Below are 22,885 nucleotides of genomic sequence, written 5' to 3'. Positions count from 1 at the left end.
GAGGCAGGGCTTTTAACGGAACGGCGGAGGCTACAGGCGGAGTTCGGCTTGTTAACCATAGGGTGGGCGGTGGAGCAGCTGAGAAAGGCGAGGGGGCGATTTATGAGCATGGAGAGAAGGCCAGCAGAATGCTTGCACAGCAGCTTAGAAAGAGGGAGGCAGCGAGGGAGATAGGGAAAGTAAAGGATGGGGATGGGAACCTGGTTGGAGACTCAGCAGGGGTGAAGAAGGTGTTTAAGGAGTTTTATAGTCGGCTGTATGGGTCCGAACCCCCAACAGGGCCGGAGGGGATGAGGCACTTCCAAGGGGGCTGAATTTCCTGAAGGTGGACGGGAAGTTGGTAGAAGAGCTGAGGGCCCCCATCGGGATGGAAGTGATAGCGGAGGGCCTGAAGGCCATTCAGTCGGGTAAAGCCCCGAGGCCCAGTGGAGTTCTATAAAACGTTCTCTGGGATATTGGGGCCGTTGTTGATGACGACTTTCAATGAGGCAAGGGAGAGAGGGGTGCTTCCCCCGACGATGTCACAGGCCACGGTTTCGCTGATCCTGAAGCGGGACAAGAACCTGAAGCTATGCGGGTCCTACAGGCCGATATCCCGATTGAATGTGGACGCCAAACTGCTGGCCAAAATTTTGTCCTCTAGGATTGAGGATTGTGTTCCGGGCTTTATTAGGGTGGACCAGATGGGGTTTGTTAAGGGAAGGCAGTTGGTGGCCAATGTAAGAAGGCTGTTAAACATGATTCCCCCGGAAGGTAGGGAGGTGGACGTAGTGGTCGCAATGGACGCAGAGAAGGTCTTTGTTCGAGTAGAATGGGAATATCCGTGGGAGGTACTGGGACGGTTCAGATTTGGGTGGGGCTTTATTGACTGGGTCAGGTTGCTGTATTAGGCTCCTGTGGCATGCGTACGGACGAATAGGAAAACATCGGACTATTTTAGGCTGCATCGGGGGACGAGACAGGGATGCTCCCTCTTTCCACTGTTGTTAGCCATAGAGCCGCTGGCAATTGCACTGAGAACCTCAGGGGTCTCGAGGGGGCTGGTCCGAGGGGGAGTGGGGGCTGTTTGACCACACAGTCTTGCTTTGCGTAGACGACATGCTCCTGTACATATTGGACCCAGTAGAGGGGATGGAAGAAATCATGAGGATTTTGGGGGAATTTGGCCGGTTTACGGGGTATAAACTAAATATGGCGAAAAGTGAGATGTTTGCCGTCCAACCGAGGGGACAGGAGAGGCGACTCGGGGAGCTGTCATTTAGGGTGGTAGGGGAAGCTTTCGGTATCTAGGCAACCAAGTGACGCGGGAATGGGAACAGCTTCACAAACTAAATCTGGCCCGACTAGTCGACCAAATGAAGGACAATTTTCGGAGGTGGGACACGCTCCCGTTGTCACTAACTGGGAGGGTGCAGACGGTGAAGATGGCGATCCTCCCAAGATTCCTGTTTCTGTTTCAGTGTCTCCCCATCTTTATTCCGTGGTCATTTTTTAAACGGGTCAACAAAATGATCACTGGCTTTGTATGGGCACCCCGCGAGTAAAGAGGGGGATGCTTGAGCGGAGCCAGGGAGAGGGCGGGCTGGCACTGCCAAACTTCAGTAACTACTATTGGGCGGTGAATATAGCCATGATCAGGAAGTGGGTAGTGGGGGGAGGGTCGGCTTCATGTAAGGGCACCAGCTTAGGGGCATTCATAATGGCGCCTCTGCTGTTCCCGCCGGCACGGTACTCTACCAGCCCCGTGGTGGTGGCAGCCCTGAGAGTCTGGGGGCAATGGAGGAGACATGTGGGAGCGGGGGGAACATCGGTTTGGTCTCCAATCTGTAATAATCACCAGTTTGCTCCGGGAGGGATAGATGGAGGGTTTCGGAGAGAGCAGGGATTGAGAGGATGGGGGATATGTTTACAGAGGGGAGCTTTCCTAGCTTGAAGAAGCTAGAGGAGAAATTTGGATTGGTGAGGGGAAATGAATTCAGGTACCTTCAGGCGTGGGACTTCCTATGTAGGCAGGTTCCAACCTTCCCGCTCCTGCCACCTAGGGGGATACAGGACAGGGTATTTTCCAGAGGGTGGGTGGGAGAAGGGAGGGTCTCTGACATTTACAAGGAACTTATGGGGTCAGGGGAGATGCAGACTGAGGAGCTGAAGCGCAATTGGGAAGAGGAGTTAGGAGGAGAGCTAGAGGATGGTCTATGGGGGATGCGTTGAGTAGAGTCAACACGTCCACAACATGTGCCAGGCTCAGCCTGACACAATTCAAGGCCGTTCACTGGGTTCTCACATGGCAGTGGCCTGGATGAGCAGGTTCTTTGGGGTAGAAGATAGGTGTACATAGTGTGCGGGTGGGCCAGCGAACCATGTCCACATGTTCTGGACATGTCCAAAGCTTGGGGGATTCTGGCAGGGTTTGCAGATGTCATGTCCTCGGTGTTAAAAACAAGGGTGACACCGAATCCAGAGGTGGCGATTTTCGGGATGTCGGAAGATCCAGGAATCCAGGCGGAGAAAGAGGCAGACATTCTGGCCTTTGCTTCCCTGGTAGCTTGGAGACGGATATTATTAGCTTGGAGGGACTCAAAGCCCCCGAAGTCAAAGACCTGGCTAACGGACATGGCTAGCTTTCTCTGTTTGGAGAAAATCAAGTTCGCCTTGAGAGGGTCACTGTTAGGGTTTGCCCGGAGGTGGCAACCGTTTGTCGACTTCTTCGCAGAGAATCGTCAGCAGAAGTGGGGGGGTTAGTTTAGCTTAGCGTAGGGGGTTAATAAAGGTGGGACCTGTAAGAGAGAAAGATGGCTTTTGCACTATGTTTATAGATTCATGTACATTGTTTATTTTGTTGTTGTTGTCAAACCAAAAAATACCTCAATAAAATGTTTATTTTTAAAAAAAAGTATTTAAGATGTAAAGGATATGTGGTTGGCAGCTCAGCTCAAAGTCAAACAAAATGTCGAATTTACAAACATTCTAATTTAACCTGAGACTGTGGCTGGGTATGAGGATTGAATCTGTGTTGAAGTTATGGAGTTTATCATAGACGCTAATGGCATCAGTCTTTCCAATGTTTACTTCAGTGGGAGCGAAAATTAGTCGGGGTGCAAATTGGTAGCGAGTTCACTACAGGCCGAGTGTCCTTTTACCTGTAATTCCAAAAAACACACTTTTTTGAACCTCATTGGCTTTCATCACACGCGGGAAGTCTAGTTGTTTGTCTGCACTACCTTGCTGCTTTTTGTGGAGAACATGTAAAAAGGTAACTTATTAATGTACCCTGTATTGCTTCATCAGTTATACATGTTACTTTTCTTACCATTTACTTTAGACCACAGCTAGCCTAGTCTATTGTAGTAAGCTTAGACCACAGATAGCCTAGCCTATTGTAGTAAGTTTATATGCTGTTTCCAAAAACGGAAGTTACCTGAGATCTAAAATGCAGTCGGCCCCGAGGGTTTTGAACAAAGGATACTCGATTTGTAATACCTGTTTATAAGTGATAAAGCTAAAATAACCACAACAAATCTTTTTTTCTTCAACCTTTTACCCCAAATAAATTAAACATTATGAACAACTGGATCTGAGGAAAACTGACAAGTATTTAATAACTAACCATGCAGTTCTCACAGCATTTTGAAAAGTTTAATTTTGCAATATGACACTGGTGCATATTCATAATCATTGTAAAAATCTATGCTTGTTTGAAGTATGTGTTAATCTGCAGTCAAATGAGTATGTTAATAAGCTCAAAACATAAAGACAGAATGTAATATTTCTGTCACTTACTCAGAACCTACCTGGATCAGATGGCTGAAGAGGTAAATGACCGACTGCAGGAAGCTGGACAGGTGACTCTAGCAGAGCTTTGTAAATTGTATGACCTTCCAGCTGACTTTCTAACAGAGGTGAGTAGATACTATTCCATACATTGCAATTAAAATTTTTGGGATAGCTAATGTACAGTAGTAAGGAAAGGATCAAGCAGTAAATGCTTCACTGACTATTTCTAACGATTTAATTTTAATTACCTCCAATTTCCCAGGTAATAAAACTGGCATGGTGTGTTACTAAGATCGGTAGCCTTGAGTAATCAGTTGCAGTGGGACCACAAGTGTTGATAAATTGGAATTCTTATATATGGACTATAAGAGATGAAGGGCTTGTTAATGAGTAATGTTAAAAACTGATGATGCTGGATAACCTATCCTGTGGCCCTTTATGGGTTCCTTTGAGGTTGTATGCTATGTACCAAGAATGCTGTACACATGAGATGCTCAGTGTGTACAATGGAGAAGGATCAAGGTCCATTCAGCTTTTCTTCTATCATTCTGGTAATAGCATGAAATGTGCTTCGATAAGCTGACCATAAACTTTAGAGAGAGGTGAGTTCATTTCAGTCCCACGAAGTTTGCACTGCATTTGATGAACAGAGGTCGTAAAGCTTCTGCAATCTTTTCCCAACACCTCCCCTTCCCCTGGACACGGGATCCTATAAAAGAAAACCCATAAGTATTGAAAATCTGAAATATCAGTCAACAAAGCAAAATGTGCAGCGAGTCAGCCTATGAAAGAAAGCTAGGTTATCTTTATTCTGAGGGTTTCAGGGTTAACTTTATTCTGAAGAAAGGCTGCATCTAAACTCATGAAATATCTCCACTTTCCTGAGATAGTATAGCTCCAACAACACTTGAAGCTTAAAACCCATCCAGAACAGGTAGTTTGCTTGAGTGGTACCTAATTCAGCTGCTTAAACGTGCACTCTGTGCACCCGATACACAGTAGCAACAGCGCATACCACCTACAAGGTGCACTGCAGCAAACAAGGTTCCTTTGACAACCTGTTCCAAACATGATTTCTACCAGGCAGAACAACAGTTTCCCACTCCCCTCCCCCAAGTTATGCAATATCAGAGCGTGAAACTATGTCATCATTATGTTGCGAATCAAAATCCCTCCTTTGCTGTAGCTATATCACATGGACTGCAAATGTTGAAGAAGGTGGGTCACCACCACCTTTTCCAACAGAAATTAGGAACATTAGCCTCACCAGTTACACTAGTGTCCCAGAAAGAATTGAAGAAACAACTGCTGCCTCTCAAAAGCCAGCGCATTATCGACTGCCGATCTTGCCCCTAACGGCACAGTGACACAGTGTTTATCACTGCTGCCTTACAGCTCAAGGATCCCGTGTTTAATTCCCGCCTCGGGTGACTGTCTGTGTGGAGTTTGCACTTTGTTCCCATGTCTGCTTGGGTTTCTTCCGGGTGCTCCGGTTTCCTCCCACAGTCCAAAGATGTGCAGGTTAAGTGGATTGCACATACTAAATTGTCCCTTAGTGCCAAACGTTAGGCGGAGTTATGGAGATAGGGTGGAAGTGTGGGCTTAAGCTTAAGTAGGATGCTCTTTCCAAAGGCCAGTGCAAACACGATGGGTCAAATGGTCTCCTTGGGCAGCGTAAATTCTATGACTATACACTTGCAGCCTTTTGAGAGCCGTTATCAAATGAAAAAAGGAAAATTGCTTATTGTCACAAGTAGGCTTCAAATGAAGTTACTGTGAAAAGCCCCTAGTCGCCACATTCCGGTGCCTGTTCGGGGAGGCTGTTACGGGAATTGAACCGTGCTGCTGCCCTACCTTGGTCTGCTTTCAAAGCCAGCGATTTAGCCCTTTGATACCGCAACAGGCTATTGTGGATCATAATTTCTCCCCAAACTTTCAGGACAACATACATCTCTACATCTGCTAATGGACGTTCCTGTCCGAAGGTTTCCAGCCAATTAAAAACCTGGAAAGAACTTGAGGTGCCTGAAGGATTATGGAGCTCTGCATCACATCCATAGGCGTAGTAGAAAGGAAAGATGGTCAAGGCAAATGGGCAGGGGAAATCAGGGAGAAAGAGAAAGGAAGGCAACAAGTGAGTTGTATGTGACCGAGAAATGGAAATTGAAAGAGGGAGAATAATCATTTGAGAAAGAGGATAGCAATGGTGTAAATAATGGTTGAAAGTGAAATAAGACCGGAGGGAAAACTGGAGCTATCGAGAGATGGATGGAGAGATAAATGGAGACGAGAAGAGTGATGAAATCACAAATCCAGGCCGTGAGATCAGTAACGAGCAGCATGTGGGTAGCAAAGCAGTTAAAAACATTCCTGTGGGCTTAAGAGCAACAGAATTTGATGGGTCGAATTTTCCATGCAACCCGCCACGTGTTTTGCGGAGCTGGCCCACCATTTGCCGGTGGCGGGATCTTCTGGTCCCACCATTGTTAACGGGGTTTCCCGTTTAATGCCACCAAAAACCAACGGTCGGGATGTACCATTGGCAAGACTGGAATGTCCCACCGACCATGAGCGGCTGGAAAACTTCAGCCTATAACTTGAACAGGACGTTCAGCCTCACTTCAGGAAGGGAACACAAATCAATTTTGCAGTATAATATTTCTATGTTTATGAAATGACACATCCTTTGACTTAACCGGGGCAGATAAACTGCTAAATTGTTCACTTTCCAAAATGCATTCAACATACAAAATCTGAATTGCTTCTGTGCATCCTTAGCATTTACATTTTTTAATTTAATTTTTAAAGGTATTGTCACAGCGCCTAGGCAACATTATAAATGGACAAATGGACACTTATGACCGCGGAGTCATCTTCACTGATGCTTTTGTTGCTCAACATAAGGCACGGGTTCGTGGGCTTTTCAGTGCAATAACCAGGTCAGATTTAAGGCATTATACTTTATTATCCACACAATTAAGGAGAAAAGTGAATAAATTCATGTTCAAGTTGATACTTGCAGTAAGACTGTACGACATGAACTAATAGATCTAAAATGTGTATATTCCAATTTATTCTAATAATAATCGCTTATTTTCACAAGTAGGCTTCAATGAAGTTATTGTGAAAAGCCCATAGTCGCCACATTCCGGCATCTGTTCTGGGAGGCCGGTACGGGAATTTCTATTAGTAAAATATTTTGTATGAATGTGATCGAACCCTGCTCACAACATGAATACCTGTAATTTCCACTTTACTATTATCCTCGAAGTCTGCTCTTTTCAATAGATAGCTATTCATTTTAGACCTGTAATTTTGTATTATCAACTGCATTTGTTAACTTACATTATGTACACTTGATTCTGACTGTATTTTTTCCCTGCACTGTTCAGGATGAATTCTAGATTATCAGCATAATCACTGTTTATTTTGTACTGATTGTGTGCTAGAGTGAATTCCTCTTGCTGCTTTGTTGGTCCAGTGGTAAAGGAATCTGCTTTGTGAGGGGGAAAAACAGTTCTCTTTCAGCCTTTTCAGGTTATCAATTACACAAACATTTATATGCCAACTATATTACATTGCCAGTTATAACAATAATTCAAATCCGCTTTTAAAATCGTATTTGTCCCTGTGATATTTGCAGTCTGTTGCATCATTTTGGAGGAGATCTGTTTTTGCTGATAACGTAACTTTCTTCTTTGAAACTTAAAGGACGTTTTGGTCTGGTTTTATTTATCCTTTTGTAATTATTTACATATTCAATTAATTGACAATTCTGTAAATGTGAGATTATCAGCTGTTTTGATTGGGAAAACTATACATTAATCAAACAATTCTTGGCGGTTAGTATGTTGAGCTTGAATTCGGAGGGAAACATGAGTCTGTGTGTTGCACTTAAAATGTAGTACATTTTTAAATGGGCTTTTTAATGTTCTTTGTCAACAGGCCAACACCAATAAGCTCTTTGATAACTCAATATAAATTTCAGGAACATCTTCTTTACTGTAAGTTGGCAATGGAATTATACAATGTTACAAAAAGAGAATTTGTACTGAAATGCAGTTAAGTAAAAAAGTAAAGTAAATTAAGTCACCATAGTCCCAGATGACCATAGGCTGCTTTAGCCTTTTGACAGGGAGCGCTGACTGGTCGTGAGTTAACCTGAGGATCAGCACACCTTGGGCGAGGGACAAGGTTGAAAAGGCAGGGCCTTTATGAATAACCTCAGGTTATTGAACCCCCTCTGTTGGCCTTGCTGTGCGTGGCAAACCAGCTGTCCTGCCAAATGAACTAAATTGTTGGCTGGGCAGCTGGTTTGTGATGCAGAGCGAGTAGTGAAGTAGGCAACACTTATTTATATGCAGAAGTAATCTTGCAGCGTAAGGCTTGAAGTAACACTGTTCAATTAGGAATGTTGCGCCTCAAGTATAATAACCTATTAAAACCATTCCCAGTGAAATCTATTTTATTTAGTTGTCTGCATACAGAGAAATAAACCACAGCACAATGAGAAACTCTATAGTATCTTGATAAAAATACAGTCACTGCATTGTTTTTGTATTGAGCTCAGATTCCATGTTTTGACTCTAATAAAGTGTGGGTTATTTGAGTATAAGCAGTAGTTGTATAACAAAGAGCTACTGCTGAAACTAAAGCCATGAAGCATATTGATTTTACAAATGAATGTTTCTCTCTTCTCCAGCATTGTCTTCCTCTCTCTCAACTATCATTATCACCATCTTGCCCTTTTTTTAACTCAATCTTCTGACCTCTCTGCAGCCTTTGGCATGATCTACACTATCCTCCAAGTACAAATCAGTGGAACTACCTTCATTTGGTTCCACTTTTACCTACCCAATCTTAGCCAGAGCGTCTCCACCATGACTTCTCTCCCACTGTGGCACCAACACCTCAGGAGTTCCCCGAGGATCCATCTTTGGTGATCTTCTTTTAATTATTAACATACTACCCCTTCATTACATCATCCCCCTTTCCATCTCCTGTCTCGATTCCTCCACCACTAGTGTGTTGTCGCAGTTTGCACAATGTCCTGGCTTGGATATATTTCAGTTTCCTCCATTTAAATATTGGCAAGATCACAGAATGCTGTAGTGCAGAAGAGGCCTTTCGGCCCATCGAGTTTTCCCCGATGCGTGAAAGGCCTTGACCTGCCAACCTAATCCCACTTGCCAACACTTGGCTCATAGCCTCGAATGTTATGGTGAGCCAAGTACTCATCCAGGTAAAGGATGTGAGGCATCCCGCCACTACCACCCTCCCTTCCAGACCGTCGCCACTCTGGGTAAAAAGGTTTTTCCTCAAATCTCCCCTAAACCTCCTTACTTTGAACTTGTGTCCTCTCATAACTGGCCCTTCAACTAAGGGGAATAGCTGCTCCCTATCCAGCCTGAACATGCAACACAGAATCCTGTACACCTCAATCAGGTCACCCCTCCGTCTTCTCAACTCCAGAGAAAACAACTTAAACCTATCCAACCTCTCTTTCTAACTTAAATGTTCCATCCCAGGCAACATTCCGGTGAATCTACTCTGCACTCCCTCCAGTGCAATTAAATTCTTCCTATAATGTGGCATATAGAATTGCACACAATACTCCAGCTGTGGCCTCACCAAAGTTTTATACAGCTCTATCATGACCTCCCTGTTTTTGTAATCGATGCCCCGATTGATAAAAGGGAGTGTCACGTATGCCTTTTTCACCACCCTGTTAACCTGCCCTTCTGCCTTCAGAGCTCTATGGACAAACGCACCAAGGTCCCTTTGTTCTTCGGAACTTCCCAGTGTCAGACCTTTCATAGTATACTTCCTTGTCAAATTATTCCTTCCAAAGTGTAACACCCTCATTTTTCAGGGTTAATTCCATCTGCCTCTTATCTGCACATTTGACCATCCCACCTATATCTTCCTGTAACCCAAGACACTCCGTCTCACTGCTAACCACCTGGCCAATCTTTGAGTCATCCGCCGACTTTCTAATTCTATGTCATCATAAACCCTTGACACTGATTCTATCCCCCTTCTCAGGAACCTGGGACAGACCTTTCACAACCTCAGCATTCAGTGTGGTCTTGAGTTGAGCTTCTGACTCCATATCCTCTCATAGAACATAGAACAGTACAGCACAGAACAGGCCCTTCGGCCCTCGATGTTGTGCCGAGCCATGATCACCCTACTTAAACCCACGTAACCCGTATACCCGTAACCCAACAATCCCCCCATTAACCTTACACTACGGGCAATTTAGCATGGCCAATCCACCTAACCCGCACATCTTTTGGACTTCTCCATAAAGGCTGCCTATTTTCACCTCCATAGCATTGCTTGCCACCTCTCCTGCCTCAGCCCACCTACTGGTGAAACCGTCACTCCTTCCTTTGTCACTCCAAGATTCAACTATTTCAATACAGAAGGAAAATACTGCAGGTGCTGAAAATTAGAAATGTAAAAAGAAAAGAAAATGCTGGAGACATTCTGAGGATGTGTCACTGGAATGAAATAGAGTTAATGATTCGGGTCGTAGATGCTGCCCGAGTTGCTGAGTATTTCCAACATTTATCTTTTTTGTTGAAATTATTGCAATGCTTCCTGACCTCTCTTGATTATCTTGTTCCAAAACTCTGCTCCCCATAGCCAAATCGACACCACCCTGTTCGTCTTATTAGTTCATCCCTAGTCTAGTCTATATTGGCTGCTATTTCCCCCAGCTTGAAATTCTTATTCATGTTTTAAAATTCCTTCTTGACTTTTCCTGCTCTATACTCCTCTTCTGCATGTATCAAATGCTAGGAATCCTGCAGCGAGTAACTCCCCTCCTGACGACTGTCTACAAGGCACAAGTCAGGAGTGTAATGGAATACTCTCCACTTGCCTGGGTGAGTGCAGCTGCACCAACACTCAAGAAGCTCAACACCATCCAGAACAAAGCAGACTGATTGATTTCTTCCCCTTCCACAAACATTCAAATCTTCCACCACCAACGAACAATGGCAGTTGTGTGTACCATCTACAAGATGCACTACAGTAACTCACCAAGGTTTCTTAGACACCACCTTCCAAACCCATGATGACTACAACTAGAAGGGCAAGAGCAACAGATTTCTGGGAACCCCACCATCTGGTGGTTCCCCTCCAAGTCACTTACCACCCTGACTTGGAAATATGTCGCCGTTCCTTCACTGTCGCTGAGGCAACATCCTGGAACTTCCTCACTAACAGCACAGTTGGTGGACATACACCTCAAGAACTGCAGCAGTTCAAGAAGGTAACACACCACCACCTTCTGTAGGGTAACTAGGGATGGGTAATAAATGCTGGCCTAACCAGCGATGCCCACATCCCCTAAATGATTTTTTTTTAAAAGCTGCTTTCGTTCAGCATTTATTTCTGATTGCAGCTCCTTAAAGCACCATGCTCTTGTCCTTCTGGATTGTAGGTCTATTTCCCCATGTTAAAAAGCATCATACTCTTATTGAGTTCTTGTGTAAGTTCTTAATTACCTCCTCTTACGGTGATTGTTCCTCATAATTCTTGAGTTAGGTGAGGGATCCACTGTGGAGCACCAACACAATATTTTTCAATGCTCAGTGCCGAGGAAGAAGAATTACAGACTAGACCAGCAATATAAAATAAGTGCTATTTCACTTTCTAGGTGACTCAGCAGGCAGTCTATTCCTCCTGGACCTTGCTTCCTGACCTCCAGGCACTACACTTTCAAAGGAGGCATGCTCCATATTCTTAAGAGAGAAAAATGGTGTTGGTGTAGGAACACCAAGCCTCTAACATTCTCGTCCGTGACGGAATGGTGCTCAGGGCAAGAAATTCCCCCATAACCTCTGGGGAAAGTGAAAAAAAAATGAAAATCGCTTATTGTCACGAGTAGGCTTCAATGAAGTTACTGTGAAAAGCCCCTAGTCGCCACATTCCGGCGCCTGTCCGGGGAGGCTGGTACGGGAATCGAACCGTGCTGCTGGCCTGCTTGGTCTGCTTTATAAGCCAGCGATTTAGCCTTGTGAGCTAAACCAGAAAGTAGTGCCAAAGCCGTAAATAAAGACCGAAGGCAGGTACACCTGGTGCTGGCCTTGTGCAGGAATTTCTGCTTGACTTTTCTTGTTGGGTGGAGTCTCAGTCCCCTTTTGCTGGACTCCTGGCTTGGCGCCAGACTCAAAGACATTTCAAGAAAAGGGAAGCCCGCATTACTGATCTAATATGGGCAGTTTTCTTCGAGGTCAGCAGCGAATTATGTTACTTCATTGTCTGGGTTGGAGCTTTTTATTCTTGAGGCTGAAATCATGAAATATTTGAGCATTTCTTACAATCACTCTGCATGGATTATTATTTTTTGCAGATTTCCTTGAAGAGTTTATAAGCAGTGGCCGTTTGAATGGAGCAGTGATTGGTGGCAGACAAGATAAGGCTGTTTATATTCCTGACATCTACTCGAGAACACAAAATAACTGGGTGGATTCCTTTTTCAAACAAAATGGCTATTTGGGTAACTATTTTTAACACTTGGTGTCACAATTATTTGTAAACCTTATTGAAGTTAAGATCTTGAAATTATGGGTGATCATTTTGTGATGTATAGAAACATAGAAAATAGGAGCAGGAGGAGGATATTTGGCCGTTGATCATGGCTGATCATCCAACTCAATAGCCTAATCCTGCTTTTCCCCCATTTCCATTGATCCTCTTCGCCTCAAGTGCCAGTAGATGCCAGGACATTTCTCTTCTGGAATTTACTTGACTCACCACGCCTCGCGAGATCTAAAGCGATCTCGTGAGATGTCATTAATGTGAATCCTATCCATTTTGGGTGGGATCACTTCTTAGCAAATCTTTATATTTGGAATCAGACAGCTAGTCTCACTTTGATATACGTTCCCACGATCTACCCAAGGTGTGCTATCAAACTGGCATCTTGATGGTCTTGGGTGAGTGCCGTTCAGTGCTGGTCTCCACAAACGGCAGCCAGATGGAATGGCACTTGTTGGAGCCTGCCAGGGGATTGGAAGCCCCCAGATGCTTGTCCTCTGGGCAGGGCAGAACCCTGGCATGGCTGGTGCAAGCCTGACACCCTAGCACTGGCAGCTGGCAGGGCCAAGATGCCAAACTGGCATTTTTCCTGTGACAGGGATTAGGATCAGGGTGCCCTGTGCGGGTGCAGAGGGTTCGGGGGTCGCATCAGGGGAGCGGGAGATTGGGATGTCATTTTTAGTGGTGTCCCAATCTCCTTCTGCACTGAGTGAGAGAGGCTCCTCGGTACAGAAAATGGGACAAGTGCGGCCTCGCCGGGACGTTCCATGCTGAGGTCCCTGTATCTTCCCAAATGGGTGTTCAATAGCATGGTGTGTCTCGGCACTCCAAGCACTGGGAAATACCCGGCTAAACTCGCTCATTATGGGATTCTGTTCCCATTCGGGTAGATCACCCTCACAATCTGTTGGCTCCACTACTTCCTGTGGTAACGAGTTCAACAGGCCCACCACTCAGGGTGAAGAAATTTCTCCTCATCTCGGTCTTAAACATCCATCCCATAACCTCGGATGGTGGCCCCTGGTTCTGGACACCCCCACCATCGGGAGCATCGCTCTTGCATTGTGTCTACCCTGTCTAGTCCGGTTAGAATTTTAGAGGTTTCTATGCGATCCTCCCTCATTCTTCTGAACTCTAGAAAATACAACCCTAACTGACTCCTAAGTCAGTCTCGTCATCCCAGGAATACTTCTGATAAACCTTTGCTGCACTCACTCTAGAGCAAGAACACCCTTCCTCCGATCAGGAGACCAAAATTGAACACCATACTTCATCGAAGGACACACTCAGTCCAACTTAGACTTCAAATTCAAACCGACTAGTATTCATCATGGCCAAATTTGAAGTAGAGGTTGGAAATCACCATCTAGATGCGTGTATGGAATAAAATGTGAATCTGCCAAGAGTAGCTTGCAGTTTGGTTTGGTCTACCTTGGCCAAAGAGCTTCTAGTCTGCCATTATCTTGATAATGTGTTGCTGAGCAGTTTTTTGTTAAAGATGTGCCACAACTTTATTGGAAGATAAAATTCCTCCCGTTTGCCTTGACCCTTTACCTAGTTTATAAAGTTTGTCTTATTGCCAACTTTTTTCTCTTTTTTATTTTCCTTTTTCACAAGATAGAAAATATAAAACATTGAACATGCAGAATGCCAGCCAGAAAGCCCATAACGTAAAAGTTTGAAAATAATAAAGTTCAGGCTCTTATTTCATTGGCCTTTATCTTTTCTAAGCTTAGTTTTTTAAAATCTATCTATATAATTAGTAGTTGTGTGCCCAGTATAAAGCATAGCTTTAAAAAGGGCCTTGCAAACATTTCCAATGTCAATAGGGCACAAAGAAAATCTTAATATTCTTCTACCTGTCAGAGTTGAATTGAATAAATATAAATGAAAACTAAGAGTTGAGTCTTTCAAAAACAGGTGTCACAAGAGCAAACCAATCAACTTGATGCTGTTTTCAGTCATTGCGCACAAACAAACGGAAAAGTTTAGAAGTGCAATTTATGGCGAGTTGTGCTGGGAGTTTCCCGCTGGCTGTGCCTGCAAGTTCCCCACCGTTACCTAACTGCACTTAAAGTCACTTTTTTGGGACATTTTTAAAAAATTTGCTCATGGGATATGGGCGTTGCAGGCTGTGCCAGCATTTATTGCCCATAACTAACTGCCCCTTCAAGGGCAATTAAGAGTCAACCACATTGCTGTTGGTCTGGCGTCACATGTAGGCCAGACCAGGTACGGGCAACAGATTTAATTCCCAAAAGAACATTAGTGAACCAGATGGATTTTTTACTAAAATCGACAATGGTTTCATGGTCATTATTAGACTTTTTTATTCCAAATTTTTTAATTGAATTCCAATTTCACCATCTGTGGCAGGATTTCAACTTGGGTCCCCAGAGCATTAATCTGGGTCTCTGGTTTACTAGTCCAGTGACAATACCACTACACCACTGCCTCCCCTGGGGAGCTTCTCACCCGTTTTGCCCACACTTAGAATTATTTTCATCACGGGAAGCTGAACTCACTGGCCAGGCCGGCTCCTAGAGTTCGGGCCGCCATTTTGATACAGTGCCCCAGTCTATAAGCGAGTACCCACGGGCAATCTCACCCCCAAACACATGGGCAGTACTCCACAACCCCCCAAGTGAGAACATCTCTCTATGGGGTCGGTCAGTGCCTCCCCTCCTTTATCAGGTCTTCCCATGCCCCCTTTTGGTTGGTTGGAACCCCACCCTTCACTCTTTTCCCTCCCCCCCCCCCAAAACCTTCTGGAGGCCCCTTCATATCCACCCTCCAGAGTGGCAGCGCCAAGGTGTCCACATTCCAGGAGCAAGGTTAGAGGCGACACCCTCCACTATCCCCAGCCACCAAGGGCCAGGAGAACCCCTGGGTGCCTTTCTGCGTAGTCCATGTTTGTGTGATGTGGAGATGCTGACGGACTGGAGTGGGCACAGTAGAAGTCTTGCAACACCAGGTTAAAGTCCAGCAGGTTTGTTTTGAATCAATAGCTTTCGGAGCGCAGCTCCTTCCTCAGGTGAATGAAGAGGTGTGTTCCACAAACACATATATAGAAAAATTGAATGATGCAAGATGATACTTTGAATGCGAGCCTTTGCAGGTAAATAAGCCTTTACAGGTCCAAACGACTGGAGAGAGGGATAATCACAGGTTAAAGAGGTGGGAATTGTCTCAAGCCAGGACAGTTGGCAGGATTTTGCAAACCCAGGCCAGATGGTGGGTAAAGTCATGTAATGAGTCATGACTTTAACCTGGTGTTGTAAGACTTCTTACCATGTTTGTGTAGACCAGTACTGAACAGTGCCCAGCTCGGCACTCCCTGGGGAGGCCATTAAATATCACAAGACCGGTAGATCCCGTGTGAGTATGTGTTTAAAACCTACTTAAGTGAGCGCTGCTTGGTCCTGCCCGTTGTGGGCCGGATTCTAGTTGCGCTGCCTTGTTGCGCTGCCTTGTGGGATTGAGTAGATCCCATGAGGCAAAGTGGCTGCCGGGAAGCCCACCACAGGAGGGTTCACCCGGCATCTACCACCACTTTGCACTCCTGGTTGGGCGTGACGTGGCCAGTCGATCGCCCCCATTATTTTTGTGTATAGTTTTGTGTTGCTGAGGGTGACAAATGAGATGAGGAAAGAGCGCAAGGTATTCATATGGAAAATGATAAACAGTCTATCACAGAGAGAGATGAGAGTACAAACGAAGAGGGAATCAGCAGATGAACGCTATAGTTACAAAGGTCACAGGACAAAAGGCTCTGTATCTAAATGCACATAGCATTGAAAACAAAATAGATGAACAGATAGCGCAAATAGAAATTAGTAAAAACCAGCTGTTAGCCATTACAGAGACATAGCTGTAGGATGATGTAAGCATGTTTTTAAGGCAAAGATAGATAGACTTTTGAAAAGTCAAGGAATTAAGGCTTATGGTGAGCGGGAGGGTAACTGGAGCTGAGTCCACAAAAAGATCAGCCATGATTTTATTGAATGGCAGAGCAGGCTCGAGGGGCCAGATTACCTACTCCTGCTCATAGTTCTTGTAATCTTATGTTCATATGTACATTGGAACCTGAATACTGAAGAGCACATGATATTTATCAAGGTCAAGAAACTGGGAAAAGGGTGCTCTATTAAATCATAGTATTAGCACAGTACAGAAGGGTTGCCTAAGTTCAGTAAACCAGGATGACCAGGCAGTTTGGGTCGAGATGAGAAATGATAATTTCAAGAAATCACTTTGAGTGGTGTACACAGTACCCACAGGCTTGGACGGAGCATAAAGGAAGAAATTATGATAAATTGTCAGAAAGATATCTGATAATCATGAGGAATTTTAATCAACATATAGATCAGATGGGCAAAAGCAGAGATGAGTCATTCATAGAATGTTATCAAGATAATTACTTAGGACAGCACATTCTGGAATCAGCCAGAGAGCAGGCTATACAAGACCTTGGATTGTGCAATGAGATAGGATTAATTAATGACCTCATAGGGAAAGCATCCTGAGGCAGCCGTGATTAAAATATTCAATTCAACATAGCATTTGAGGGGAGAGAAGAGTGGTTCCAAGACTGGTATATTGAACTTAAATCAGGACAATTAGAAATCATGAAAACAGCTAGCAAAAGTGAATTGGCAAATTAGGTTAAGGGATAGGTCAATAAAGATGCACTGCAGATATTTCAAAATACACAGAATAGATACATTCCGATGAGCGAGAGAAATTTCAAGGGGGGAACCCAGCATCCGTGGTGAACTAAAAAAATTAAAGATGGTATCAAACTTAAAAAGAAAAAGCACATGGATGGGTGACAGGTCAGAAGATTGGACAGGGTATAAAAAAAGCAATGAATGACTAAAAGATGATCAAATAGAGTAAGTGAGAAAGCTAGCTAGAAATATAAAATGGGTAAGCGTTTCTATAAATATTTCAAGAAAAAAAAAGTTAACAAATGTGAATGTAAGTTCTGTTAAAAAGTGTGTACTGGGAATTAATAATGGAAAATATGGAGATGGCAGATGAATTGAGCAGGTATTTTGCATTACTCTTCGCTATAGTGGATACAAGTAACATGCCAAAAATAGTTGTAAATTAGAAAATGGATGAGAGGGAGGAGCTAAAAAGAAATTGCATCATCAGAGAAATGGTACTGAGTAAATTGTTGTAGGTGTGTACAGGCAAGTCCATGGGCCCTGGTGCAGTTCATGCTAGTGCCTTGAAAGAAGTGACTAGTGAAATCATTGCTGCATTGGTTTTATTTATCTAAAATTCATTAGATTCGGGAAAGCTTCCATTAGATTGGAAAAGAGCGAATGTAATTCCTTTATTCACTGAGAGGGAGACAAAAAGTAGGAAACTACAGACAATTAGCTTAACATCTGTCACAAGAAAAATGGGAGAAATTATTAAAGACTTTACAGCTGGGCACTTGTAAAAATTCAAGGTAATTGAACAGTCAACATGGCTTTGTGAAAGGGAATTCCTGTTTAACCAATTTATTGGAGTTCTTTGAAGAATTAATATGTACTGTGGGTAAAGGGGACTGGTGGATGTAGTGTACTTGGATTTCCAGAAGGCATTTGATAAGGTGCCACATCAAAGGGTATTGAGGAAAATAAAAGCTCATGGTGTTGGAGTAGCATATTGGCATGGACCGAAAATTGGCGAACTAACAGGAAACAGGAGTTTCGCATAAATTGGTCTTTTTCTGGTTGGCAGGATGTGACGAGTGGTGTGCCGCAGGAATCAGTGCTGGGGCGTCAACATTTTACAATTTATTTAAATGACTTGGATGAAGGGACCGAAGGCACGGTTGCTAAATTTGCTGATGACACAAAGATAGGTTGGAAAGTAAGTTGTAAAGAGGACGAGGCTACGAAAGGATATAGATGGCGGCGTGGTAGCACAGTGGTTAGTACTGTTGCTTCACAACGTCAGGGTCCCAGGTTCGATTCTAGGCTTGGGTCACTGTCTGTGCGGAGTCTGCACACTCTCCCCATATCTGCATGAGTTTCCTCCGGGCGCTCCGGTTTCCTCCCACAAATCCAGAAAGATGTACTGTTGGGTCATTTGGACATTCTGAATTCTCCCTCTGTATACCCGAACAGGCGCCGGAATGTGGCGACTAGAGGCTTTTCACAGTATCGTCATTGCAGTGTTAATGTAAGCCTACTTGTGACAATAAAGATTATTATTATTAATGGTGAATGGGCAGACTTGACAAATGGAGTACAATGGGGGAAAATGTGAAATTGTCCACTTTGGCAGGATGAATAAAAAAAGAGACATTTTATATAAATGATGAGAGAATGATGCAGAGGGATCTGGGCGTCCTAGTGCATGAATCACAAAAGCTTGGCATGCAGGTACAGCAAGCAATTAGGAAAGTTAATTAAATGTTATGTTGTGAGATAAATTGGACACAAAAATAGGGAGGGTATGCTTCAGTTATGTAGGGCATTGGTGAGACCACCTGGAGTACTGTGTACAGTATTGGCTTCCTTATTTAAGGATGGATGTGAACGCTTTGGAAATAGTTCAGAGGAGGGTTGTCTTTTGAGGGAAGACTAAGCAGGCTAAGCTTGCATCTGTTGGAATTTAGAATAATAAGATGCAACTGAATGAAACATAGCATATCCGGAAGGGTCTTGACGGGGTGGATGTGGAGAGGATGTTTCCTTTTGTGGTAGAATCTAGAACTGGGGCACCTTAAAAATTAGGGGTCCCTTATTTTTTCTGACAGTTGTGAATCTTTGGCAGTCTCTTCCTCAAAAGGCAGTGGAAGCAGAGTCTTTGAATATTTTTAAGGCAGTGCTCGAAAGATTCTTGATGAGCAAGGAAGTGAATGGTTAGTGGGGTAGGTGGCAGTGTGGAGCTAGGTTAAAGCCAGATCTGTCACAATCGTATTGAATGGTGGAGCAGGCTCAAGGGGCCAAATGACCTACTCCTAATTCATATGGTGGTGCATGGGTAGAGGGAGATGGTTGCAAAAGGTTTTGATGCTGACCTTGAATAGGATGGGGCAATAAATGCTGGCCTAGCAAGCAATGCCCACGCTCCGTAAATGAATTTTTAAAAACACTGCGTCAGTTAGACATAGATTGGTAGAATGTTAAAAGACAGAACAAGGGCATTTCATTGATCAGCCCAAGAGCTGCCTGGCCTGATCACGTTTTCCTTCTCATTCCCCATATCCTTTAATAATCCTCTCCTTCAAACAACTTTCCAATTATTTTTTTTAAAGCAAATCCAAATCTACTTGCAAATAGAATAACGGGCCAAGAATTTCCTTGGAGCTGTTTGCACTCTGAGGTTGTAACTTTTGTCAGAAGCATGGTATTAATAGGTTTTTCATCAAACTTCCAAATCGGCTGTGGGAGGACTTCTGAGAAAATTCTGGGCTGTAGAATAGAGTACTGAGCAGGTCATTTGCATCTATCAAGTCTGTGTCCCTGATTTTCTCCTCATGTGCCACCTTGTACAATTGGGCTCAGTTATCCTTTTAACAGTACACTTTGTAATCTCGATCCCTTTTTTAAAAAAATGAAGGCTCTGCTTCAGTAAGATTTTGTGGCTGTTGGTTCCACTCTCCTATTCAAAGAACTTTCTCTTAACTTTCAAAATAATTCTTGCGATCATTTCAAATGTGTGTTACCATGTTTTTCTCTGCTGAAAATAATGTGTCATTATTTGTTTTTAATTTCTGTTTGTTATCTTGGAACTCTCTGTCACATCTTGACTTTACCGCATCTAGTAATGAAAAGTCCTAACTCTAGCCTTGCGTCCCTGGTTATGTGCTAATATATCTTCTCTGCCCTTTTCCCACTACTTTTATTTCCTTGCTACAATGAAACACCCAAACTATTTACCATAGTAAATAGATTTAACTAAAATCTTGTACAAAATCCAATTAGTTCCTTGCTTTTGTATTATATGCCTAGAAATAAAAACCAAAGATGCCATTTGCCTTTTTTTACCGTATTAAACGAGCGGTTTTCTTATGAGGAAAGGGTGAGCAGATCAGAGCCATACCAATTGGTTCATTTAGAAGAATGAGAAGTAATCCTATTGAAACATGTTAGATCCTGAGGGGACTGACGGATGAATGCTGAGAGGATGTTCCCCTGTATGGGATAGTCCTGAACTTGGGGACACAGTTTAAAAATCAGGGTTCTCCCAATTAAGACTGGGATGAGGGAAATTATTTCCTCCGAGTGTCATTAACCTGTGGGGTTTTCGTCGTCTGAGAGGCTGGGTCATTGAATATAAACAATACGGAGTTCTTTTTTTGATCGTCAAGGGTTATGAGAGGCAGTCAGGAAAGTCAGGCCACAATCTGATCAGCTATGATCTTGTCAAATAGTGGAGCTGACTCAATGGGGGTCACCTCCCAGTTCTGCACACAATACACCACTTGTGGCCTCACCAAAGACCTATATAATTGCAGCAACACATCCCTGCTTCTATATTCGAAACCTCTCGCAATGAAGGCCAACATACCATTAGCCTTCTTTACCGCCTGCTGCACCTGCATGCTTACCTTCAGCGACTGTGCACAAGCACAAGGACACCCAGATCCTGCTGCATACTCCCCTCTCCCAATTTACAACCGTTCTGGTAGTAATCTGCCTTCCTGTTTTTTCTTCCAAAGTGAATAACCTCACACTGCATCTGCCCACTCGCCTAACCTGTCCAGATCATGCTGTTGGATCCCTGCATCCCTGTCAAAATTCACCCTCCCACCTAACTTGGTATCATCTGCAAACTTTGAGATGTTACATTTTGTTTCCTCATCCAAATCATTAATATATATTGTGAATAGCTGGATCCCTATGGTACTGCCAATTTGAAAAGACCCATTAATCCTACTCGTTGTTTCCTCTCTGACAACCAGTTTTCTATCCACCTCAATGCATTTCCCCCAATCCCATGCGGTTTAATTTTGCACAATAATCTCTTATGCGGCACTTTATCAAACACCTTCTGAAAGATGGATGAAAGAAATATGAAAGATGAAAAATGGCTCCCCCTTGTCAACTGTACTGGTTACATCTTCAAAGAATTGCAACAGATTTGTCAAGCATTATTTTCCTTTCATTAATCCATGCTGACTCTGACTGATCCTGCCACTGTTTTCTAAATGTTCCGCTATAAAGTCCTTGATAATGGATTCAAGAATTTTCCCCACTACTGATGTTAGGCTTACTGGTCTATAATTCCCTACTTTCTCTCTACCTCCCTTTTGGAATATGAGCTACCCTCCAATCTGCAGGGACAGTTCCAGAGTCTATAGAATCCCGGAAGATGACCACCAATGCATCCACTATTTCCAGAGCCACAAATGTGGCTCGAGTGTTATGATGTGCCAAGTACTCATCCAGGTACTTTTCAAAGGCTGTGAGGCATCCTGCCTCTACCACCCTCCTAGGCAGTGCATTCCAGACCATCGCCACTCTCTGGGTAAAAAGAAGTTTATCCCGACTGTGTCTCCTGTCCATTAGCCAGTCTTCTATCCAAGTTAATAAATTACTCTAATCCCATCTGATCTCACCATGTGAATTAACCATCTGTGTGGCACCTTCCGGAATTCCAGATATACTACATCTACAGGATCTCTATTATCCACTTTGCTTGTTATATGTTACAAGAACGCTAGCAAATTAGTTAAACATGATTAGTTAAACATGATTTGCCCTTTATAAAATAATGATGACTCTGATGGATAGCACTTTGGCATTCCAAATGTCTTGATATTCGTCCTTGACCCTTTCTTTTTTTATAAATTTAGAATACCCAATTATTATTTTTACAATCAAAGGTCAATTTAGCGAGTCCAATCCACCTACCCTGCACATCTATGGGTTGTGGGAGTGAAACGCAAGCAGACACGGGGAGAATCTGCAAATGTCCTTGATAATCGATTGTAACAATTTTCCAACAACAGATGTTAAACTGACTGATCTTTAATTTCCCACATTCTGCCTCCCTCCCTTTTTAATAAGGGTGTTACATTAGCATTTTTCCAATCCACGGGAATCTTTCCCGCATCCAGGAAATTTTGGATTTTTTTTTAACCAATGGATCCACTATCTCTGCTGCCACTTTCTTTAACACCCTAGGAAATAGGCCATCAGGTCTGGGGGTCTTGTCTGCCCTCAATCCCAAGAGTTTGTTGAGTACCGTTTCGCTATTGATGCGGATTGTTCCAAGTTCCACCCTTACTATTATCTCTGAATTCTTCCACTGTGAAAACTGAGGCAAAGTATTGATTTAGCAACTTTGCCATTTCTATGTTCCTCACTATTAACTCACTGGTTTTATCTTCTAAGGGACCAACATTCACCTTAGCGACTCTTCTCTTTTATGTACCTGTAGAAGCTTTTGTTATCCTATCTGATACTCTGTGCTAGTTTTTATTTTCTAATTTACCTTGGCTCTTTTATTACTTTTTTAGCATTCCTTTGTTTGTGTTGGAAAGTTTCCCAATCTTCCAGCCTACCAATGACCTTTGTAATATGATATACCTTTATTTTTGTCT

General features: G+C 43.4%; 1 protein-coding gene across 2 annotated transcripts in view; it reads left to right on the top strand.

The window, feature by feature from the left end:
- The window catches only part of ufl1 (UFM1-specific ligase 1), an 87,557-nt gene that overhangs the window by 14,492 nt on the left and 50,180 nt on the right, over positions 1–22,885 (top strand). For both annotated transcript variants that reach the window (XM_038799552.1, XM_038799553.1), the window contains exons 5-8: positions 3,785–3,899; positions 6,583–6,713; positions 7,720–7,778; positions 12,140–12,286. In XM_038799552.1, the coding sequence (XP_038655480.1) occupies positions 3,785–3,899; positions 6,583–6,713; positions 7,720–7,778; positions 12,140–12,286 (452 nt within the window). The remainder of the gene's footprint in view (positions 1–3,784; positions 3,900–6,582; positions 6,714–7,719; positions 7,779–12,139; positions 12,287–22,885) is intronic.

This window comes from Scyliorhinus canicula, chromosome 6 (genome assembly GCF_902713615.1).
Source record: "Scyliorhinus canicula chromosome 6, sScyCan1.1, whole genome shotgun sequence".
Lineage (NCBI taxonomy): Eukaryota > Metazoa > Chordata > Chondrichthyes > Carcharhiniformes > Scyliorhinidae > Scyliorhinus > Scyliorhinus canicula.
This window is presented reverse-complemented; position numbering and strand designations above follow the sequence as displayed.